The sequence below is a fragment of the Prionailurus viverrinus genome, chromosome D3, assembly GCF_022837055.1.
Source record: "Prionailurus viverrinus isolate Anna chromosome D3, UM_Priviv_1.0, whole genome shotgun sequence".
NCBI lineage: Eukaryota > Metazoa > Chordata > Mammalia > Carnivora > Felidae > Prionailurus > Prionailurus viverrinus.
This window is the reverse complement of record NC_062572.1, coordinates 59732616-59757420: the sequence shown is the minus strand read 5'-3', so window position 1 is coordinate 59757420 and position 24805 is coordinate 59732616. Positions and strand designations below refer to the sequence as shown.

General features: G+C 55.1%; 1 protein-coding gene across 14 annotated transcripts in view; it reads left to right on the top strand.

The window, feature by feature from the left end:
• Positions 1–24805, top strand: part of CELF4 (CUGBP Elav-like family member 4) — a 295532-nt gene that overhangs the window by 214532 nt on the left and 56195 nt on the right. For 8 of the 14 annotated variants that reach the window (XM_047828544.1, XM_047828542.1, XM_047828537.1 and 5 more), the window contains exon 3: positions 8884–8932. In XM_047828544.1, the coding sequence (XP_047684500.1) occupies positions 8884–8932 (49 nt within the window). Of the gene's footprint in view, positions 1–8883; positions 8963–24805 lie in introns of all 14 variants that reach the window. The other 6 variants (XM_047828538.1, XM_047828545.1, XM_047828539.1 and 3 more) reach the window with 1 other exon arrangement.

Here is a 24805-nt window from a genome sequence, read left to right as displayed (position 1 = left end):
AGTCCCACCAATAGGCTCCGTCAGTGCCTCTGCCCGCTGTTGCCTGGGCACTGCAGAGCAGAGCCGCCTGTTGCATAGCAACTGCCCAGGGCCTGTTTGTGGGGGCTGGACCACGGAGGCTGCGCAGGCCGCAGAGGGGGCTGCGGGGACTGAGGCTCCCCGCCCCGCCAGCCTCCTCACCACGTGCGCAGAGCTCCCCACCCCACCCCCCACCGTGCCTGGAGTGCCAGCCAGCCGCACTCCCTGGCCAGGGTGTCCTCTGCCCTCCACCCACCCACCGCTTAGTGTGCTAGGATCCCACCCTCTTCTCCCCATGCCCCCTTCCGAGCGGAAGGTGCACAAGGCCAGCCTTGAGCTGGGGCCAAGGGACAGTCTGCATCCAAGCATTAAAGCCAAACGGGGCAAGTTTTACTTCAATCCATCAAGTACATTCTATGCATAAGCCCTGGACTTCTGTCCTCACACGTGTGGGGAGGGGACCCAGTACCAAGACCACGCTCGCTGGTTCTGATCTAAACATTCACCTGGCATTTCTCAGGCAGCCCTGACCAGACTCTGCTCCCCTGCACACATTGCCACGTATTTGCTCTTTCTGAGCGTGGCCCTAGTGAGCTACATTGTCCCTGCCGGAAACTGACAGGGGAGGCCACTGCCCACAGCACAAGCTCAGCCCCTCCTGAGGCCACACGGGGTCCTCCTGCCTCTGCTTGACTGCCTGGGCACTCACAACCCAGGCTCTGGCACCCTGCCCCCGAATGCCCAACCCCCGGTCCATACCCCACGGTGAGTCTGCTCATCTGGCTCATTTGGCTTCAGAGAGGACCTGAGGACATAAGCCACATCATGTGGTCAGCATGAGGTCTGGAGCTTGGGAAGAACAGGACCGCTGTCACCTACCACCATCACTCATGCCTCCTGTCCCCATCCAGGTACATGGTGCTAGCCCACACAGGTCCACACACTCTCATGTCCTGACTCAAAGCCAGGCCGGGGCGGGGTCACAGCCATGTCCTTGAGGTTGTCAGGTGTCTGTGCTCCTTCTGGTCTGCCTGCCCTTCATCCCTTTGAGGGCCACTTGTGACAGCAGTAGACCAAAGTAAGTCCAGAGGCGATGGCTCCCAAAGTGACAAGTGTGGCTGGGTGGACACAATCACCGAAGTCTCCAGTGGTAGGGAGGGGGCACCAAGGCTTAGGACTCTACTCTTTAGACAGGTATGAGAGGAGGTGAGAGTGGCAGTAAAGAAGCAAGGGGGGCCTTGTCACCAGCACAGAGACAGGGTTAGACATCTCTGTGGGTGACCCCGGAGGTGACCTCAAATACTTTGTCGAGGGGCAGGCCAAAGGCCTTGGCTGGCAGCCAGCCCCACCCAGGGGCAGCTCCTGCTTGCTGGGCTTTCAGAATGTGGAGAGGGGTGAAGAGCTGATGGGGCTTACATGCTGGTTTGCGTCCTGACCCAACAAGCATCAGATGGCCTCCTCAGAGCGGGGAGTGGGAACAGAACCAGATTTATTAAAAAATCTTATCTGGAGGGTTTGCATTTCAATGGGCTGTGGATTTGCATATTTTAACAATAACCCTGGGTTCTTCTGTCTGGTCTGCGCTCGCCGGCTGTCTTTCTAAATGAGGATCGAGGATCGCTGCTTCAATAAACCCTTCCTAATCCAAAGGTCCCACGACCTCACTTTGCTAGACGGGAGGAACTTTGGGCAGGAAGCAGGGCTGTCCAGCAGGTGACCACCTCTGGCCTCTGGACACTCCTGCCCCAGGAACACAGCTGAGGCAAGAGGGGACAGTGCTGGTGATGGGATGTGCGTGGGGTTCTGGGTGTATAGCAGGGAAACAAAGCGGGTGTGGGCCTTCCCTCATAAAGGGAAGACAGACATTGAACAAATAAGCTTGCAAGTTTGGAACGGTAATGGTCCCTAACCGTGCCAGCAAGGCAACTGAAGGAAAGAATGGAAAGCTTGAAGGAACACTTCATTTAGGTTGCAAGGCCCAGGGGGAAGCTGAGACCTGAGAGAGAAAGGGCTGCTAGAGTGGCTGCACCCCCAGGGGCAGACTTCGGATGGGGAGGGCATGCCCTAGGAGGGGGCGCCACCAGCTGGCCTGGCCAAGGCGGGCCTCGGACCCTGGACCGAGGTCCGAGGTCTCGGGTAAAGGCACATATCTTGCGGGGGTGTCCTTAAGTCAGAACTTGATGATGACAACAGACAGGGTTCCTTGAGTTTCTAATCCCTCTTTATGGAAGGAACCATATGTGACTTATTAAGGAGATAATTAAAATATTAATATATTTACAACAAGCTACAAATAACGTGCACTTCTTCTGCCCTTCCCCTGCAATCCCTTCTCACCAGGGGACTGGGCAAAGCCCTAACCTTCTATTCCAAGGTTACTGAGAACCTACTATGCACAGTGCTGGGAATCCATCGGGGCATGTGATTCAGAATCTGCCTTCCTGGGGCTTTAAATAAATAAGTTCTCAATTAATGGTAAAGTCCTATTTGCTAAGTCCTGGCAGCGGGCACAGTTGCTGGGGAGCTGCCCACCTACGGTCCCCACAATCGCGTGTGTGAGTGCACTTCCCTGCCCATACTGGATGGTTTCTTCCTCGCCACCAGCCTTTTATAGCAAAGGCTGAGAATTCTCGGTCTATTCTCCCAGAGTCACCCAAGGTTCATCTTCGAAAGATAAATCTTTGAGTAACGATCTTTCTGTAGCAGGAGCGATGCTGAAAACACCTGATGGTCAAGGGAAGGCCTGGTGCTTGGAGTTGGTAGATGGAGAGAACTTCAGGGTGGTGGGGACACAGAAAGGCATCATCTACAAGGTAGCTTCGTGGGCACACGAGTTGTGCAGGCACACAGGCCCTGTACTCAGAAGGGTCACAGGCTTGGGGGTTAGTATTCTGCAGTCATTTTGAAATTCTTAAAACTTTCTCTTGGTATTTATGTTTCAAGCAAACGAAGTCTGTGGGACGAAGAAGCATGTGTAGGGGACTTATGCAAAATTCTGCCTCCCACCATCTGCCCTGTACGTGCACATCTTGGGCCCTTCAAGCCATCATTCTGCCCTCGAGGCCAGCCGGCAGTGGCCTGGTGCAGGTTAGGGGAGGGTTGGGTCAGGCCTACTCACCCTGTGGTACCCCAGGCTGGCAGCACTGTGGCATGTCTGATTTGCCAGCAGAGGCCGTGTCTTCACAAGAGTGAGCCTCTTGTCCAGGCAAGGTCTGGCATGTCCTGGCAGAACATTTACAATATCCTACCCAGGAGGTGGCCTGTGGGTAGAAATGAAGCCTGACTTGACTTCCCAGGGCCCACCCTATACTGGGTTGCAACATGTCCACATCGGTAGTCAGTGGAAGGGAGGGCCCAGCAGTCCTCAGGCCCAAGCTGCCACCACCCCCTGCCCCGACCTCCCCACCCTCCATGTTGCAGGGCAGGGCTCTGGGTACCTGTGAGGGTCTCCATGCCTGAGGGGACTCTCTATTCCTCCTTAGCCTTCCCGAGTCTGGCTTGCATTTGTCTCCTCTGGCCAGCTCAAGGCACCCTCCAGGCACAAGTCACAAAAACCAAACTGTAATTTTGGTGATTCTGCATAGGAGCTAAATGTTCTGATATTTGCATTTAAAACTGGCATTACACAAAATAAAGATGAATGGTAGGATCTATGCTAATAATTTACAATTTATATTTGTTTTTATTTAAAACAACGTCAAACAGCAAATAAAACGTACCATGACAAGCCAAGAAAAAGAGAGGCTGTGGAAGAAAGGAAAAGCTTTATATTTTAGCGCTTTAACGGTGCTTTTTCCCCTTGCTTTTTGAACTGCAAAATGATATCTCTCTTCCTAGAGCAGTATTGCTGCTGGGTTGGGGCACAATGGGCCCCAGCCCACAGGGTCTGCTGCTTCACCGTTTCCATGACCGACACGTGTGCTGGGTTTGGGGGCAGACAACATAAAAGCCGAGTTCTTTGGGGTGATGAGAACAAACAGTGGGAACTGATGAGGAATAGGAGCCAAGCGCGGGAGGGGGTGGGCAGGGACAGAGCTAAGAGCCACCGCCAGTGAACAAGACAAGAGTAGGCATTCCCACACTGCTCCCTGGCTCGGGGAGAAGTGAACCTGTCCGGTGACCAGGGGAGCTGGGTATCAGCAGGCACTCACACATCCCAGAAGGAGCCTGAAAGGACTCTCGGCATTGAGGTTTGAACACCCACGCTGGAATTACATGTGGGGACTCAGCTGCTGGATAGAGAGCATACTGGCCATTCCTCTAGGCCACCACAGTATTCTCTGCCGCCCTAACCATCTTCCCCCTCTGCCGTGGCACTACGCGAGGCGTTGGTCCAGCCCTTCTGAGGCATTTCTGGCTCACATGCTGGAAAGCAACATGGAGGATGACACTTACTGAGAGGCTACCATGCCAAAGGGACCGCACTAGTGTCCTCCTCTGTCTTGTTTATTCCCAGTCTCCAACCGAAATGAATTATTTTAAGATGTCTGTAATGTCACACCAGTACTACTGAAACATGCACACACATACACACACACACACACACACACACACACACACTCCAGTGGAGCTCAGTCCTAAATTAGAGTCTAGGGGGTCTGTGAGTAGGAAACTGGGTCCCTGCTCCTGTTTGAGAAACAAGAGCCTCTCTGTTTCTGTCTGCCACACACACACACTCCCGCACGCACGAGAGAGGAAAGAGAGAGCTCTCAAAGTAGTGCAAGGCCATGTGTGACCAAGGGAGCTGAGAGATAACCAGGGAAGTCTTATTGAAGAATAGGAGGGTTTACATTGCCAGGGAGAGGTGACAGAGAACTTTCCAGGTCCTTTTATTTCTCAGACAGCCCTGGGTCAGCTGCACTAGGGCCCAATGTGAAGCTGAGGGCTTGGGTGCCTGAGAAGTCAGATGGCGGAGGGCCCTACGTGATCCTGCAGGTGTGAGGGCTGTCCCAAGTAAAGCAGGGGTGAGTTCACTAGTGGATGTCCCCAGGGCTCTCGCCAGCACTGGCTTTGACAATGAGGGATGGAGGGGCTCCGCTCCTGCCCCCAGACCTCCACACCAACTCTCAGGAAGATAGTTGCAGCAGAGGGGAAGCTGGGTGAAGATGGTCCCTACCTGGTCTGGTGGCAAAACATGTCTAAGAACCCCCTCGGAGACCTCCTCTGCAGCCTGGTCTTGTTCTGGTGGGGTGTTCATTCCAGCCTTAGGGAGCCCCTTGAGGGGTGGGGAAGAGGGGACACACAGACAAGAAAATGGCCCTCACACAGGAACCAGCCCAGGTTGCACCAGGAAGGTAAGGAAATTCATGTCTGGAACTCGGGGTTATTCCGGGCCATCTTCCCGGATACGGGAGGGATGCCCCTGTACTCTGGCCCACAGGGGGCTGCGGACACCTGTGGACACCTGCGACAGGTAGAAGTGGCAGCTGGGAACCGAGAAGAGAAGGAGGGAATATAGGAAGGGGAGAGAGAGTCAAGAAAGAGCCAGGCTGGCCTGTCTGTCAATCTGTCTGCCTGCTCACTGGCCACAGGCCTCTCTTTCCACAAGAAGCCACGTTGGACAGACAGGTGAAGCCTTTGGACCAGCTCAATCATCGTATTTATTCTAATTGTATCGTAATCGTCCCCAAGGAGCCTGGTTCAAATGAGCTTGACATTATTAAAATTTTAATGCCCAGTTTTCATAGCTGAATGAATATTTAAAGGGTATGTCCCAGCTTAAGTTATGATGATGAAGAAATTAATGGAATGTCTTGTTTAATGCATGGATATGTGTTGATGCAAATAGTGGCAGAGATGGGGAGGGGGAGGGGAGGCAGAAACAGGCAGAAGGAGCCACCAGCCCACTCTCTGCTGCAGTAAGGACACAGAGGACCCCAAAACCTGGGCCAGGATTATTCACTTCCCCTGACAGGACCCCGAGCTGGAAACAGAAACACAGTCAAAAGAGTTAGCGATGTCCCCAAAGACTGACCCCAGAAGCCTGCAGGGTGCATTCAGGGAGCTGTTCCTGACCCAGGGAAGGCAGCCCTGGGTTGCCAAAGCCCCCCGTCAGGCACTCAGAGGCACAACCCAGGATGAAGGCCACAGAGGGACACAGGCACACAGATGACACCTCAGCAAGAGAATCAGCAAGGAGGGCACCTGCACCCCAGGTCCCACTAGCCCCCAGCCCCAGGCCCTTCTGGAAAGACAATACAGTGACTGAAAGGGATGGCTGGATAGAGGAGGCACAGATAGGGGAGAGGAAAGGCACCAAGAAGCGGGCTCTAGTGTCCTTGAAGCATGGTGTTCACCTGTAAGGGATCGCCTGAGGCCATGTGGCCGACAGCTCCTGAGGCTGTGGCCAGCGTCCAAGCCTGCAAAGTTAGAAGAAGAACAAGGAGATGGCAGTCCCCCTCCCACCATCTGACCCATCATCCTCTCTCGCTGTCCCCTTCCTCAGTGGCCATTTCTGCAGCCAGGCTGGCTCTGTCCACTTCCCCTCCTCAGGGAAGAACCAGGCTTGGTGAGGCTGGATGGGGCTGGAGTCTGGAACAGGGAAAAGAGACACTGGCCGAGGGAGGAGATCTCCCTTGAGGCCCGAGGCGTCTGTGCAGAGCCTGCTCCAGCTGAGAAATCTTCCCAACTGAGCCTGACACTTTATTTCTGCTGAGAATTAAGAAAGCACCGGGCCGTATTTTATCTCTCCATCAAGGCTGGCACCTCTTCGACAGCCCTGCAAAGGCTGTCTGGATGCTGACCATCCCTAGATCATAATGAAACATGAAAAATCACCCCGGGAGCCACAGGTCCATGGGAACCGGTTCACTTCCACTCCACGAGTCTGTATGGAGCACCCTGTGGGTGCCCAGCCTGTGGCTGAGGGCAGGTGGGAAACTGGATGAGAGCCTGGGATCCCTGCTGCCAGGAAGCCCACTGTCAAATTGGAGACTAGCACGGAGTCATGGAGGAGGTAGGGTGGACTGGGGTGGGGCTAGGGGGGCTGGAGGGGCTGGAAATCAGGCCCAAGTCCATGAGCCTGGGGCAGAGTATTCTTGAATGCCTACATATACCAAGGACAGGGGGACAGGCTGGCTGCCTGAGGGTGGGGTGCCCCCTGAGGTGGAAGGCTCCATGCCCAGGCAGATTCCATTTGCCTTATTTAATTTATCTTGTTTACTTTAGGGCTATTCCAGGAAGGAGGGACATTCTAGAAAAGGGTTGGATCCTGAGTCCCAGAAGGCACCGGATGGGACACAAGGAGTCCCCTGGCCCCCTCCTGGAGCCCTTCCCCAATAGCCAGAAGCCTGCTGGGGCTTCTGCGCCCTTTGCTCAAGAATTGCAAAGGAGGCTGTTTAATGGGGCCCCAGGACCCCCTAAATGAAACCGGGATCTTCATTATGTCTCTCTTCCTTCTCCCTGTGATTGGAGCTTTCTATAACATACAATTTCCTCTGCTGGCAGGGCTTACGTACTGAGCACCTTTTTCCTCTCAACTCCAGAAGGCGTGCCAAGTGGGGACCTTGTGGCAAACAATGACATCCTGACCCCCTCTCGGTGGACTGGCCCCCAGAGTCCTGTCTGGCCCCCCGCAGGCCACCTGTGCCTCATTTCCTCTGCTCCATGCCCTGCCTCCTGCCTCTCTGTCCTTCCTCGTGGTGGCTCTGCCCTTCCGCTGGCCTTGTCTTCACCTTGCTGAGTCACAGGCACCCACGCTCCCCCACCCACTTGTCTTGACGCAGCCACAACTCACTTCGAATCCTAGACCAGAAGGCCCGAGGAAGCTTGTGACTGGCTAGTCCGGCCTCCGCACACACACACACAGGAGGGGAACTGGCAACACAAAGTCACCTGGTGCAGGATTGGAAGCCTAGACACAGCCCTGGCAGCTCGGGTTCCTGGGCTCATCTTGCCGTGGGGGCGGCCCTGCCTCAGCTTCTCCATCCATGAAGTGGGGGTATTAGTCACTGCCCTGTCTGCCTGTCGGGGTTTGTTTGTACGCGAAATAAAAATGCAGTAAGGGATAAGGGAGGTACTTGACAGGCGAAAGCACTGGAAAAGACATAAAGTAGGATTCCATTTGCGTGATTCCTTCTGTTTTTATTGTCTGAAATATCTTGGGGCCTCTGGGCTGGAGAGCCCACCCCGTGGCCTCCAGCAGCAGCGAGGATTAAAGACAGGCGCTGTAGCCGCCGATGCTTGGAGTTCAGAGACCCCTAGTGGCCTGAACGGAGCACTGAAGCGGATCCCCGTGAGAGAGCCCGGCTCAGGGAGGCGTTGGGGGGGGGGGGGGGGGACGGGGACAGGCGGTGTCCTGTTGTCCTCCTGGCCCCCTAAATACCACGGGAGATGGGTAGCTGTGCCCACCCCACACACACACCCCCAAGGGGACAGCCCTAGCCGCACACTTGAGTTCGGCTTCAGCCGGGAGCTGGGTGGCCCAGAGCCTCAGGGACCCCTGGCACCCACAGCCCACATTTGGGAGACGGCTCGGGGTAGCCAGAGAGCAGCTTGTTTCGGCAAAGCCAGCTGTCTCCAGCAAGATCGTAATCTCTGGCCAGAGATGCGCTGTGAGGACACCTCAGGTTCTGATGTCACAGGCTAGCAAGAGCTGTTCAAAGCTGGGAGGGGGACATCACAGAGTGTCCAGTCCAGAGAAGCCTTCCCGAGACAATGGAGCCCTGGGGACTGCATAGGAAAGGGGAGATGGGTGGGGCTTTGCTGCCCACGTGCAGCTGCATTGGGGAGCAGTGGTGTGGGTGTATGTGTTGGTGGGTGTGGTCCTTGCACCTGTGTACCTATGAACACCAGTTACCTTTGGGTGTGGGTGTATGCCCCTCACCCCAGGCCTGCTCTGACACTGTCCCTTGTGCTCTGTTGCAGATGAACCGGCCGATCCAGGTGAAGCCAGCGGACAGCGAGAGCCGAGGAGGTAGTAGCTGCCTGCGCCAGCCCCCTTCACGTGAGGGCTCACTTGTCTCTGCCCCCCTCCCCCGACCCGACCCTTCCTCCCTCTCCCTGATGCAGTGATGCAGCGACTTCCTGCCACCGCCCCCCCCCCGCAACCCGAGCCCTAGGGATCTCATGGCTGGGAATTGGGACAGGGCTATGGAGCTCTGGGTGACTGGTGTGGGGAGAGTGAAGGAAAGTGGGGAGGTGATTGGGGTCTGCAGATGGGGTTCCTTCCTTCCTGTAAGTAAACGAGTAGCAGGTCCTGGGGTACTCTTCTGCCTCCTTTAGGAAATCCAAAGGGTGTGCCCACCTCCATGTCACCCAGGAAAGCCCCCTATGATGGAGCCAGAAAAGTTGAAAGGGTGCCAGGCTGGACGAGAGGAAGTGGATTGTAGCCCTGCCCTGGGAAGGTTCAGACCACACTGGGCAAATCTGAGAAGGGCCGCCATGGGGGCTTGGGACCACTGAGGTCAAGATTCTGGAGACAGTTCCAGGCAGACAGGGAGATGTCTGGAAAGGGACAGAATAGGAGGATACAGCCGCACCCCACAAGCATAGAGCTCCATTCCCCAGGGAGGTTCTGTCCCCTCCACTGCACACAAAGGCTCCACCAGGCCACGCTTCTCCCTCCCTCTGCCAAGCGCCTTCCCCCTGGGTTCTGTGCCAGGACAGGGCACATTCCTCTCAACTTAGGCACTGAGGAATTTCTCTCTCCTCTGTCCTACCTCCCTACAAAAAGTGTTTAGGAAATTAAGGGAAAAAGGTAAAATAGGCAAAAGATACTCGCAAATTCAGAGTCAAGATCTTCATCCTGAGAGAACTGTAGTGTGGCCACAGGTCCTGCCTGCCCCTGGGACCTGTGGTCCTTCCAGCTCAGGCTGCTGCCCTCTGGGCCCTCACGGGACCCTGACCTGGCTGTAAGGCCTCTGTGTCTGAATTGGGCCTCAAATCCCACCCCTACCTCCTAGAGCCCAGCTGGTGTCTTTGTGCTGCCCCGAGGGGCCCCCTGGCCCAGGGCACTGACACACCTCCCTGTGGTCTTCTGAGAGCTTCCCATCCTGAGAACCCCGAGAGTGGAGGTGGGTCAGTTGAGAGGTAAAAATGGCTCAGGGGTTAAGGGCCCAGGTAAGCAAAGCCCACCTGGTTTGTGCTATTTGCTCCTGCCCCTTTCCTGGCAGTCCAGTTACTTTGGTTTTCTGCACACACAGAGGCTCCTCAAATACCCAGTCCTAGGCATCCTTACCCTGGTGGTAAGGGTACTGTCCCATCTCACATAGGACTTCTCCTTGGTGGCACATGGTGGAACCAGGGGCCTCTCCTAGAGACTGTCTCCGGGAAGCAGGCCCAGCAGGCCCCAGGCCCTGGGTCACCCCGTCATGCAGCGACTCACCTGTAATACCCTGTTCGTGCAGCAGGGCCAGGATGTAGTGAAGAGCCCCTCTCCCTGGTGGGGAGAAACCCTGGTGTATAGGAAGGTAGCTCGAGCGGTAAGCGGCACCTGCAGTCCCAGAGAAGAGGCCCCAAAGTAAGTGGGGGACGCCAGAGACCTTGAGCAGATGGCACCTGAGCTGGCCTTGAAGGAGGGGAGTTTCCACCCCTGGAGAAGAAGTCAGGGTGGCATGAACAAGGCCCCACAGAGGGAGGCCCCTGAGGGGGCGTAGGGGGCCCCTTGCGTGCAGAGCAGACAGCTCAGAGTCCGGCCGGTTTCCTCCAGAACCGGAGTGGAGTGTCAGAAGACGCCGTGCCCGGCGAGGCCGCGCTGAGCTCCAATGCAAACCCTTTCTCCTTCACTTGCCTTGGAGGCAATAGCTCTCTGACTCCAAGTTGCTAACCTCATCTCCTTTCTGCCATATATCTCCTGCCGCTGACACTTGCCCCAAACCAGATTAATCAGCTCTTTTATTCTTCCTGCGGTGGAAAGGGGGGAAAAAGAGCCAAACCTAAACATCTATCTATTAATTGCATATTCAATATTAAACAGTGAGATGATCCTGAGTCAGCACTATCACCAAGCTATTTAACCAAAAAAAAAAAAAAGTCAGTTTAAAATAATTTAATATCCATTAAATACTTTTTCTGGTGGGAAGAGGATGGGGAAGAGGTGAATGTTAAAAAAGATGAAAGAAATGGGAGCAGAGAAGGGTGTGAAAGGCGGCTGAGGGAAGAGCAGGGTCTCAGGTGAGAGAGGCAGAGCCAGGCTGAATAAGGATCTCCTGGACCACCCCATGAGACATGAGAGACCACATCTGGAGGGGGTCAAAGAAGAGAGCTCACTGTGGCCTGGAGCAGGCAGGGAGGGCTTCCTGGAGGCAATTGGACCGAGAGGTATAGACGTGGTGGGAATAAGTGAGGGCACAAAGTGAAAATGGAGCCCTGAACACAAGACCAAGGGGTTGGACTTGTCTCCATGAGAAGCAGGGAACCCTGATCCTGGCGGGGGCACCAGGCAGAGAGAAGGCATCATAGCCATAATGCCCCTGTGCAGGGAGAGAGGTGTTGGCCCCTGCTATTGCCACCAAGAGCCAGGGCTCCAGTTAGGCAGGGAAGGAAAACCCAAAGAGAAAGAGCCTCCCCAGGAGCCATTTCTCTGCAAGGAGATTCCAGTTAACCCCACAGAGCTCTCTGGAGCAAGTTATATTTAAATTGAGTCACCCTCAAATCAGCAAACCAATTCATGAACCGGAGGAATGAGGCAGACTAGGGACAGAGAGGAACCTGGGAGCCCCCCACCTGTCCTGGTCATCTCAGAGGCAGTGACACTCCCTAAGGCATGCACTTGAGTTCCTCTGCCTCCCGGCAGGCAGGTGTATCTGCCCAGTGAGCTGGTTCATGGTCAGCATCTGAATTGGGTCTCACGGCTGCAGGGGCCCTTCAGCCACTGGGTTTCACTCTCAGTATCTGGATTAGCACCCACAATGTGCTGCCCTGTAGCTCTAACCTCCTCCCCATCCTCCCTGGTCCCAGCCCAGGGGAGCACCAAGGCCAGAAGACAGGAGAGCCCCCTGCCCCAGGCAAATGAGGCTCTTGTAGCCAGGTATGAGGCTCTGAGCACCCTGGCTTTGGTCAGAAAACCTGCTGGGGGGCCCCCTGGGCTGGACTGGAGGAGGCTGGGGCTGGGGAGTGTGCCCACCTCCCTCAAAGGGCCCAAGAGGGAAGAAGTAGCTGAAGTCTGGATTAGGTGTAGCCGATATTGGCCTGATCCCACCCCACCCCACCACTGCCAGACACACACCGTCACCAGAAACCACCCCTACGTTTTCTCAGCAACCATCAGCGGGTCAGAAGTTTCAGTTACTGTGGGCCTTATCTGTGCTGTGTTTGGAAGAATTCCGGGAGACAGTCACACATGCTGCACCCCTGCCCTGCCCTGACATGCCATATACCCACACTGACAAAGGCACCCACACAGACCCACACGCATGGAAAATAAACGCCCCCACTGGGAACAGAGTGGCTGGGGGTGAAGCAAAGACTGGGGCCACTTGATTTTATCTCAACATGAAATGACAGAAAAAAACAACAACATGGGGGGCTGATGAGCCGGAGAAGTTAGGAGTCAAGATGGCTTGGGAGGAAGTCCCAGGAAAGAAGGTATTGGGGTTGCCAAGGGGCTGCCCACCCCTCGGAAGGGGTAGGTGTGGCACTGGGGAGTCCCTCCAGAGGGAAAAGTGAGCAAGGCTGAAAACTGTGTTCTAAGGCCTGCCACCACGGCCCTCACCCCTCTGCAGGCCCTGGAACTGGAGACCATACACACACACACACACACACACACACACTCCAGAGGACTCAGGCTTTGGCTGGAACATGTGAAGCCCCAGCTGGGGGAGAGAGGTCACAGCTCATGATGGGGACTGCTGAGGGGCTTCCAAGTCCCCTCCCTGTCCAGGAAGGCCTGAGGAGGCTCAGAGAAGAGGGGCCACAGGGGCAGCTGTGACTGAATCCAAGCAGGGAGCCTGACGGAGGCCTGGTGATGGCGGAGGGTGGATGTGGTCAGGACAACTGAGCTCCCTGTACAAAGTCCTATTGTCCCCCACAGTCTGCTCGGGGCAGACTGAGGGGGGTGGCCCTGAGCTCCAGCCCTGGAGGGGTACTTGCAGTAAGCCACCATCTAGGGAGCACCTATGGAAGCTTCTAGAGGGTGAAGGAGCTTCTTTTAGGTACCCCCCCACCCTGCCTCGCAAGTCTTTCAGAATTGCCTGGGTTGAAGGTCTCCACAGCAGGTTCCCTTTCCTCCCTCTGCTTTTCCAGAATGGGGGGCCCACACACGCGTGCTTCCCTCCCCAGCCCCCTCTTTCCCTCCTGTATCAGTCGTTGGGGGGAAGCCTGGCAGGACTAGGAGGGCACAGGAGGGCTGGGGGCAGGTGTGACAGCCTGGGAGTCATTCCGTGTGCACTCAGTCCCCGAGGCAGGTGCGGGCCAGTCAGTCAGCCAGTCCTGCAGCCCATCACTGCTCCCCCGTTCATTTAATGGCATCTTTGGGGCCGCTACGCCCCCTTCACTGTGGCCGGCACTCATGTGGCAGTGGAGTCCCGCCGGGCTGGCTAATGAGGTTGGACACAATGCATGTGAACGCGGCTCTGAGGCCCTCCCCGAGGCCACGTTCCCCACCAGAAAACCGTGGCTGATTCAGTCCCCCCAGCCCTTCCACCATCTGTAGCCCCATCGGTTCCTGCGGCTTTTTAAATCCTATTAAGTTCCTCATTTCTCCTCCGAGCATTATTTTATTTCTAAACAGACACAGACAACGTGCTAAGGGAGGCCAGGGAGACCAGCTGAGGGGCATGGGCAGCTCCCTGCTGTTGCCAGGTCCCGGGGCCCCAGGAGACCCATGGCCACACTGTCAACCTCCCCAGGCTGGGTGCCTCACTTCCAGACTTTTCTAGCTATTCAGTCCCATACTCTAGGTAGGCAATTTAGCAAGCGTTTAGAGGAAATAGATGTGCAGGCTGGTCCCGCCGTATGAAAATTCAATAGAAGTTTCAATTTTCTCATCTTAGATGCCAACAACTGTCTCACTGACAAAAGCTTCTGGGTAGACAGAAATCCCTCAGGATTCTGTTAGGAACCCTCGGCCCACACGGGATGGAGTACACAAAAACATAAAGCTAAAGGGCCGTGGCGGGGGTGGGGGGTGGGCACAGTACAATGAAGATTAATCTGAAATTATACCAAGACAGTAGGAAACAAGGTTTAAAAAAAGAAACCGATTACTCTAGACAGCCTCCCCCTGGAGATGCAGTGCAGCAGGGGAGAGGGGGAAAGTGTGAGGAAAGGCTTGAAGACCAGTGTGAACTCCCTGTGGGGACCTCCTGGGTGAGGCTCCCCTAGGGGTGGGGTAGGGTGGGCAGAGCCTGAAGCCAAAGAACAGCGTCACTAGGACAGTCAAGTCCCACAGCCTGAGCCTTTCCACCTCTGTCCCCGTCTCTCCCCTTTGAGGCATCAGAGCCTCCCCCGGGTCAAGCACGTTCTGACCTCTACTTTGGGGCTCTGGGTTTGTACCCTGCCTGAAAAACCCCAGAATGAGCAAAGCTGACCCCAGCCCAGCCCAGGGGGTGCAATCCTGGGCTGAGAAGGGGTCCAGCGACTGCTGCCCCAAAGCAGACTTCTAAAAGAAAAGCTCTGTACCTCAGAGCAAAAAAGGCTCTACCCTCACCAGGCCCCATAGAAGGGGCTGTGTCTCCCCACAGAAGGCCCGAAAGCTGGGCAGCGTGTGTACTCCATTGTGGGCCCGTGATGCCTGTGTGTGATTGTGTATGTGTTGGGGGAGTGCATTTCCTTCTTTTGCACCCCCCCCCCCCACCAGACCCTACAGACCCCTTAGCTCATGGGGACAGTGACATCCTCCTCCTCCCTTCCCACAGCCATGTCTGGGCCCAGAGATGGGCAAGGGGTGGTGGTGAACCTTGGTTGGGGAATGGCTAACTTCCCTGTTGGACAGGGAACCCCGAGGCCTGGAGAGGCCCCTGGAGCCATATGTCCACCCTCCCCCATGAGTCTGCCTCTCACCCTGCCCCTCCTGTTTTTAAAAACTATCAAGAAGAAAAGCAACTCCACAGTCCATTTGGGCCTCCTTCTCCGGAGCTCGGAAACCCTGTTTCCCCATCCCCACCAGAACGTCTCAAGCTATAGATTGTAATGATTTCCCTTAAACCCCAGCCCCAAAGCCAAGGTCCCGGCTGATCTTTCATGTACCTGAATTCTTGATTTATTTTGGACTGATCTTGAAGAAAAGCCATTGCAGCTTTCAGCTCAGGAAGTTTGAGTCAGACATAAGACAGCAGGGCCCAGACAGTTGCAGTGTTTAGGGAGCAGCCTGGGTAAGGGTCACTGTCGCCCTGCCTGACCCTGTGATGTGCCTTTGGGAAGGGCTAAAGGATTAGACACCTCAGAGCCAAGCCAAGTGGCCCACCAAGGGCTTGGATTCTTTATGGGCAGGAAGTTCTACCACGTGTCTGACCACCATCCTTCCGATTTTTGGTAAAGCATTTCCAACTGTTAGGTTCCCTAGATCATCATGCAAGGTCTCCCTGACCCGGGATTTTATTCTTCATAATTCCTGTTCCTTAAGAATCTTCGACTCCTTTCTTTCCCAAGCCCCTTAAAAAGAAAGAAATTTTAAAACTCCAGGAAGCTTCTCTAGTTTACACAACTGAACCCAAACAGCAGCTTCGGGGAAGACAGGTCTTTCTGCTTGGGGAAGGAGGTGGCTGGTGAGAAGGGTCCCTAGTGAGGCCCCCACAAAGGCTCCAGCGGGCAGGCACGCATTATAAATACCTCAGTAACTCCTGCCATAGGTGTGAAATTATAATTAACTGCAAACCTGCTGAGTTTCAATGGACTTTAGATTTTCAGCTGGGGAAAGGGGTGTTGATTGATCTGCATTTTGTTTTCGAGGGTTTTTTTTAATCCATTCGGCAAGTTAAGTTGAGACTCGCGGCTCCTCGCCAAATTCCCTCTGGCCCCGGCTAATTTAGCAAAGGATTGTTTCAGAGGAAATGGGATATTAATCATTGCAAATGGGCTCCTGGATGATATTTAGAAGCTGCCGCATGTGTGCCCAGGCTGAAGGGGCTGATGACAGGAATCGGAATGGAATGACAGAGAGAGGGGACCGTGGGCCTCTGTCTCCCACCCAGTCGCCACTCCCGTGGCCTCCTGTGGCAGGCACTGTGTGGGCATACGGGAGGAAGACCCCTACTTCTGCAGGAGATGGGAAAGATGAGAGAGAGAGAATGTTACAAGCAGCCCTTCCTGGGCCAGGCGGTCCTCAGCACTGCACTGAGTCAACCCTGGCATGGCCGAGATGTATCCAGTGCCTACCTGGCCCCTGGCACACTCGGGCAGCCTTAACAACACAAGAGTGGGATGGGGCAGGGAGAGGTAGCATGGATCAGAGAGATCAGAACCAGTAACGCCTGCTTGGCCTTCAGAGGCGAGGGGATTTGAGCAAGGAAGGGCAAAACTTCCAGATGGGAAAATAACCTGAGCCAAGGCAGGTTTGGAAGATGCCGAGAGGCCAGAATGAGGGGTCCTCCTTGGGGGGAGGATGAGATATGGGAGCATTGATTCCAAGGTGCTTTAAATGCATTTCGGCCCAGGGACGCCATCTAAAGCTGTGGGGCAGGGATGTTCCACCAGCTGTGGGACGGGAGCCAGAGCAGGGAGACCAGCAGCACAGTCCCGGGCACCATACCCGGGTACTCTGACTCCACATGTCCTGCCCTTCCCACAGTGATGCCTCACGACCCCCTTTTGTAGAGGGTATGATGACACCCCCTTGGATCTGCCATAGGTGGGGTGCAGTTGGCAAACTGTGGAATCTTCCCTGATGACAATAGCTGCAATTATTTTATTCTTAGGGTCCGGTCCATGGGGAATGAGAGGAGGTGACAGTTGGGGCAGGGGGTGGTGAAGACCTTTGACAGGTGTGATTAACAAAGTGCAAATAAAAATCATACTGCCTAGGGCCTGAGCGGCACTGAGCATGTGGATTACCACACTGGGGCGAGACAAGGAAGGCTTCCTGGAGCAGGTGATTATTGGGATAACAGGTTTACCAAGAGGTAGCATCTAGGGTGAAGTGTCACAGGCAAAGAAATGAAAACCAAGACAAGCAAGGCAAATATGTGGCATCTGAGATCTTTTAAAAATAATATAAGAACAACTAGCAGTGCCTGACTGGCTCAGTCGGTAGAGCATAGGACTCTTGATCTTGGTGTCAGGAGTTCAAGCCCCATGTGGGGCATAGAGATTAATTTAAAAAATTTTTTAAAAAGATAGAGTTTAAAAATAAAATAGAAGAACTGGTTTGGCTGGACAGGAGTGTCCACTTTCTGGAAGAATCAGATTTGGCACATTGTGGGTCTCCTTGCTCCTCACATTCCAGGGCACGAACATTTATGCTTGTGCACACAGTGTCTGAGTCAGAGATGGCATCCTGTCCCTTCTCACCCTTCAGTCCGAGTTCACCAGGCCTGTCCCAGAGTGTCGTTTCTCTGTGTTATGAGTCTGCTCGGTCTTCCTGATCAGACGTGCTCTGCCTTCTGGGAGAGAGGTCGCTCCTTCCCCACCCAGCCCAGCCCAGCACACATGGGAACCAGGCACGCAGCACCTCCACTTTATGGAGGGGAAAATGAGGGCTCAGAGAGGAGAGGTAGGTATCCACGCAGGCAGTAACCAGCCTTTATACCTCAGCCTTTCCTGGCCGGCCTCTATGACTTGCTGCCTTCTCTCGGGTCTGTGCTGGGGTGCTGGCACCCACAGCAAGCTCTCCCTGTGTCAGTGCCACCCATCAGATGCACAGAGGGTGAGGAGGGACCACAGCCTTTAGGATGGGCTCTCCAGCATTTCACTCCCCTCACCGAGGCCCTCTGGGGGTACTTAGGGCGGGTCTGACCTGGGTGCAAGCCTAGTCAGAAGGAACATGAGCCTGTCTGTGGCACGTCGAGCCTGGAGGCTCAGCTGAGAAGGGCAGGTGGAGAAACTCCATAACTGCCCGGCAGAGGAGAGCCCAGCCGGGCACTCAGGGCCTTGTCTGTCTGGGCCTGGTGAGGAGAAAGGCTTGGTGGAAGCTGACTTCAGCAAGGACCAGCCAGTGCAGGTTTTCTTTTTGACAGACCCATGATCCCCCCATCACGATGTCACATCACAACACTGGGTAACTGTCCCAACTGTCTTAAGAGGTCTAAGGCTGGACATAAATGGCCAATTGCTGAGAAGAGATGGTCTCTGCCCCTGGAGAGCTGACCATGAAAGACAGATGTGACGGGGTCCCAGGAAGACACCTTCAAGGCTTTGCTGAGCTACAGGCCCCAGAGAAGCTCTCAGTCTGGTGGGGGAGATCAGTTCATGGCCTCACGGGCACCAGATGAGCAGTGAAGACAGTGAGCCTTAGCTGGCAGAGGTGAGAGCTGGGCAAGGCAGAGCAATCAGGGCAGGCTTTCTGGAGGAGGCTCTCTGTTGCACAGGATTAAGGCTGACAAGGAATGGAGGCCCCATGGCCTAGAGCCTATCCAGGAAAAATGAGGAAACCAGTTGGCCTGAGGGGAGGGTTTCAAGGAATGCCCTGCTAAAGAATTGGGGGTTTTCTGGAAGATGATAGGGAATCTGGAAGAGGTTGGTGATTGATGGGAGCTGGACCTGGGAAGACTGGCCACCCACACAGAACACTGGACAGGGTGTCAGGGAGACCAAGGACAGATGGATGCATGTGCCGGGGGTGAGGGGATGGGCAGGGGGCAATGGGAGTTAAACTGTAAGTTCAAGAGCCCTATTGTCACCATGACACCTAAGCCCCAAAGCTGTCCCTGCCCTGCCCAATACCTGATGCCTTTAGACCTCCAAGTACACATCCACTTTCAGACACACACCCGCTCTTGGATGGTCCTCTCTGACCCTTCTCAGCTGCCCAGCTCCACGTGGTCAGAGCCCTCATCAGGGTCCATCCTGCTGGCATCCTTCTTCCAGCTGTTCCTCACTGGTCTTCCTGGCTCAGAGCCCCTTTCCGGCCCTCTGCCTGAGCCATAGCGTCAGGCAGCGGATGTTAGTTTCTCATCTCTCCGCGGAGATGGTGTCTTCTTTGGGGGCAGGTGTGTCTGGCTGTCCACAGAGTCTGGCTGGGCACCAGCCTCCGGCAGGCGCCCTCAGCGCTGGCACCACGAGGCCAGGCTCACACTCACGTCTCTAAGAAGAATCTTCTCCACCACGCTGACTCTCTGCTGGCCTAAAAGCAGCCCCCTCTTGGGTCTCCCCACCCCCGCAGCCCCTCCAGAGTCAGGCCCACAGGCAGGGGGCCGAGGTGGGCAGTGGGGTGGGTGCCACTGACATTGGCATTCTCCTTGCAGCGCATCTTAATAATTTAATGGCTATTAGCAGGGCCTCCATGGTGGTGGGGGAGGGGGCGCAGGGGGAAGATTTATAGAGAGAATTCACTCCAGGTTGGGGTTTTGTCTTCCTCTGTTTTCCTGGCATTTATCATGCATGTTTTAATTTGGATCGGAGAGTTGCTACCATCTGGCCATTATCGCAAAGAAATATTCATTTTCACTGAGTGACACAGGCTCCATTCATCACGGAGTGCGCTGATTGCCCCGCGAGTGTGGGGCTGAGCTTTCTCCTTCATTTGAAATGAACCTTGAGCTATGAGCAGGTCTCGTTTGTAGGGAGCAGAGGCATGGGGCCAGTGGCTGCCCTGACGCCCCCCCACCCCCACCCCGGCCAGGTGGGTAGGGAGCGTTTTGGGGAAAGGCCAGGGTGGGAGTGGGAGAAACAAGCCGTCTTCTGCCACCAAACCCCTTCCACCTGCCCTCACCTCTCCTGGGTTGGGGTACTGGTGCCCCCCATAGTCTTGTCCCATGTTTCTGGCAGCCAGTCCCCCCACCGTGTCCAGGGCAGTCCGCAGGCCAGGAGACAGAGGTGGCAAAGGTGGCCGCTCTGCCTGGTCCCTGAGCCCTGGGCATCTGATAAATGTGCTGATGCAGGCCTGCCAAGGGTAGATTTGCCTCAGCAACCTTGGTCTCACAGAGTAGCATTCTGGTAGTGTCATTTCAGGTCAGGGCTGTGTGGGGGACAGAAGGGCTCCTCGTTCTCCTCTCATCACGTTATGGTGGCACCATCAGGGCTGGGCCTGTGAGAAGAGACGTGTCTGCCTCCAATTGGGACGTTTCCAGAGTGTCACCCTTGTACCCACCCTTGTTGCTCACTGCAACACGCCATCGGGGGCCGCTGATGTCAGCGAGGGGCATGGAACCAAAGGCATCTCAGGGGGACATAATGGAGCATCCCTCACTGGGTGGAGCCCCACCTCACACCCCCTTAATAAGCAGGCAGCCACATCTGCAATAGAGAGGAAGGAGGAGAAAATATCTTCTCAACCATTTTAAATAGTGAGTCAGGGCACCTACAATTTATAGGGCCCTTCTGTGTTTCCTGCCCCCATCAGGATTCAGATTCACAGTATGAAGACATCAGCTGAGCAGTGCCCCTCAGCCCCAGCATTAGACACCCACAGGAGAGGAGTGAATTAAAACCAGAATCAGCTTCATGGGGGAGATACTTGCTTTGCCAAAAAGGTAAAATCAGACAGCGGGGCTGATTTTCATCTTTAGAGGTTCCGCTTTCCGAGATCTTGGCAGGAACCCAGGGGCCAACTGGCTTTCCATGATCTCTGTACTGGAAACTGTGGCCAGATGTCAAGGCCCTGACCCCCCTCTAGGACCCAACCCAAGTTTGGCCAAGACCCAGGGGAGTGTGCTGAGGTAACAGGAATCCAAAGGGAGGCCTCTGCAAGCTTTACTGTCCCTTCCCCATCAGAGAAAGGAGCCACAGGCCTTGTGTGCTCTACACACCCCATACATCATGGGTAAGCCAGCATGACTTTTGACCTCAGGCGGCTTACAGTCTGGCTGGGATGCAGGTGAAACCAATGAAGCCATTAGGAAGCAGGAAGAGACCTTGAATCAAAGCACTAAGTTCACCACAAGTGAGGGCCATAAGGTGTAGTACAGGAACCCAACTGACCTCAGCCACCCCTGCATGGGCCAAGTCCTTGCACTGGGTCACTTCTCCCCACTCAGTGTCTGAAGTATTATTACTCCATTGTATAGATGAAGCACTGAGACCCAGAGCTTAACTTACTGGGGTCACTAGCTGGTAGGTGCATCTGCAAAGAAACTCAGGCCCTTCTGATTCTGAGCACCAAGCTCTGTGTCTGGAAAAACCATGGACGACTTTGAGTAGGAAGTGGCATTTCAGTTGGACAGGATGGGAGGAGCGACATCCTAGGAAGTGCCATCCTGGCACTTGTTGAACTAAATGAACTGTCCTCCACCCTATGGGCTCCTCCTCCCTGTGGAAGCCTGGGCTGAGGCCTCCACCTCCTTCTGGAATGCAGGGACTTTGGCTAAGCTCCGAGAAGGTCCTCTCCCCTTCCCCCCCGCAAGAATGCGAAGTGGGCACCCCCTCCCCTCCCTTGGAACTCATTCCGTGACACTAGCAGCTCTGAAACATCTGCTCCTCCATCCCGGACCCGCAATTTGAATAAATTACCCCGACGTGGCGGCAGCCTGTTATTAATGGCTTGAGTTTTATAAGATGCTTTAGTTCAATAACACTGTAGCCCGACGCTGCGCTTCTCCCAGATATTTTTATATTTTGCCTCTTCCCCGCCTCCTTCCTCCCTCCATCCTCTGGCTGCCTCCAGGGCTCCAGTCCTGGCTACAACCCCACCACCCCCCTCCTCGGGCACCCCGCTGGGTCGTACCCAGGAACTGGGGACCACCAACCCCCTCCTGCTCCCGCTGCGGTTCATCCAGCACCCGCCCGCGCAGCCTGATGCTTCTACGCATCCTCGCGCCCACCATCCTGCTGTCCATGTCAGGGGAGGAAAAGGGGGGCCCACAGCCAGATTGGTTGCTCCTCCCCCAGCATCCCCCAAAGGAAACCCACAGGGACAGAGCGGCTGGAAGTGGGGCGATGCACAGAGAACACTGACCATGGACCCTGTTTTTGCACCCCTGATCACATGGCCGGAGCTCTCCTGCCTTTGGGGACCTGTCAGGAGCCTGGGGAGCAAACTCACTCTCCCCAGTTGGGCTGTCAGTGCTCCCAGCGTGGGAGAAACCACGTTCTCGGTTTCTTTCTTTATTTGCCTGTTCCTGGCTCCTCATTCCTTTGTTGGTTTGTGCTCATGCTCCACACACCTCCTGCGTGAAGCCCTCCCAGGTTACCTCCAAGGCAGGGATCTGGCTCTTTCTACATGCCCAGACACACCCCTTCCCCACTGTCCTCTGTCCTCTGTTTTATCTCCCCACAGCTTGCCAGTCTGCCTTCTAATAGAACCTCCTGGGGCCTGGCCAGCATCTAACTCACAGCCAGCCCTTCTAGAATGATTAACAGCAGGTGCTCATACTGTGCGTTACTTCTACAAGCTTGTTCATCTGTGTGGGTGACACTTCCTGCAAAGAATGGGTGCACTTGCTGAAAAGAGAAAAGTGGGTCAAAGGGTGGGAGGGTTTGTTCACTGGGGATATAGGATAGAAAACATTGAGGTTTAAATAAGTAGCCAATGTAGTCATATCTTCAGTCTGTTCAAGAAAAAAATAATGTAGACCACAATCATGGTCAAGAAGGACAGAGAGGCAAGCTCCTTGCTAGCTGTGCCCCCAGCTCAGAAAGCTGTGGGTACAGGGCTGGCAGGCCGCCCGGAGGCTCTGAGCCAGGAGAGCCTAATTCTTTTGAGCCTCCCCCCCCCCACCGGGGGAGTTGGCCCCAGGAGAGCTAGGGAGCCTGTGACTAGGAGGAGCCAGAGTGAGTGTCTGGAAGCAGAAGGGAAGGATGTGCCTTTGTAAGGGGTGGGGGTGGGAGGCAAGAAGGTAGGGTGTTCCGCCCGGCAGGAGGCCAGACCCCCCAGTCTCTGCCCCGGGGGAGGGTCCTGGTGAACCTGAGTGGCCCAAATGTGGTACTCCACTCTTGGAGGACCCTTCTGCACCAGGACCAAATGAACTGTGTAGTTCCCTGTTCCTGCAGACCCAGTAGTGACCCTGCTATTGGCTGTAAAGGGAGGCCGTCCTGGGCCTCTTCTCCCTTCTCCCACCCCCTTCTGAGGGCTCTAGGACACAGAGGCTCTTACCACTTCCCATTTGGCTTAATATTACTGTGGGACTCTGCCTTTGCCAAGAGCCCCACCATTATAACATAATTACTGCTGAAAATGACCTTTAAAATATATTTTAAATTCAAAATGTCTTTAAACCCTTCACTGAGCACCATTTTTCAATTTCAACGACTGTTTTCATTTTTGGGGGGAGTGATGGGTGGGGAGTGGAGGAAGGAGCCCTCCCCCTGAATGGATTTCAAATGTTAATCTCCCCCTGCTACAGAGAAACTGAGCTGGCTCAGGCCACACCTTGCAAGGGGCCTGGGGAAGCTGGTGGGAGAGCACAGCTAGACCACTTGGCCCTTCTGTGACACTCTCACTTATCCCAGGGCGCTTGAGTAAGAGCTAGAAGATGCTCTGAGAGCCCTGGGCCGACTGCTCTCCCTCAGCCTTGCTTCTTATTCTCCTGGCTGATGATGACCCATGTCATGCAATGTTTAGTCCCCTGCCTGCTAAGTGCCCTCCAGGGACTCCCAATTTCTGCGGGATGGAGACCCCTCCATACTCTGCTCTCCCATACCTCTGTTTCATGCCTGTTTGCTCTGACCTGACTGGTGCGCCCTGTCCCACAGGCAGCCTGTGCCCCTTGCTGCTTTGACCGCTCAGTGACAGCAGCCATCTGGGAGGAAGATGGACCAGAAGCAAAGGTGGTAGAGGAATGCCCTCCCCACAGGCTCACACAGGCGGACCTGACCTGTGAGACACACCACACACTGCTTCAGCCCACCCGTTCTCCATCCCCCAGCCCCTGGGAAACTGCTGTGCCTCCCACCTGGCACGTCCCCATGCTCTGTCCTTACTAGTCCTGTCCCTCCCTCCCCCTCACCTCCTCCAGGAAAGCTGGGCTGGGAGTCCTGTGCCATCCAGTGTCACTCAGCACCTTCTGATGTGGTCACTGTCTAGTGTCCTCCCTCATAGGTGATCTCATGGCAGTCTGCCCTTGGTACCGCTTGTCCCCACGTCAGAAGGGGCCTCTACAGGCCATGTGATGGGGGCAGGCAGGAGACGGAGGCAGGGGGAGGCCTTCTGGCACCTTACATGGAGCGGGTTTTGGAAGGACTCAAGTCCCGTAGATGCTGACAGGAGCTCCATTCTCCCCCTCTCCACTGCCAGCAGCAGAAGAGGGTAGAAGCACGGGGCAGAGGAGGGGGCTCTGATGTGATAGGCGCATTAGGTGGTCACTCTGTCCATCTCCACCAGGAAGGGGGGCCCAGTGGGCATCAGACAGTCCCTCCAGTGTATTCTTAGGACTTTTCCTTAAATGACCCGATTCCCATAGCATCCAACTTGTTTACTGTGAAAGACAACATACATTCCAAAGCAAAACCAAAATGATGTGGGTGCCATCCAGTTCTGTAGATCACCTGAGTTTTTAGATTGTCCATAGTTTTGAATGACCCCGGTCCTCTGCCATGGAAACTAGGATCCCTCGATGCTGAGAAGTCCTTGATGGAGGCTTAGGGCATGACCTTGGGGCCGTGCATATAAAGGACCTCATATAAAGGAGCTCGGGGCATGTGGAGGGAGAGCGGTGATAAGGCACCCTGGGCTCAGAAGAGGGGGCTTGTGGGGATTTTGAGCCCAAGTCCAGTTGTTGGAACACCTGCTGCCTGACAGGGTTCTGAGAAGGGTGGATGGTGTCAGGTGGGCAGGAGACTGGTCTGAAGTGACGAGCTTCCTGCAGAGAGCGAGGTGCCA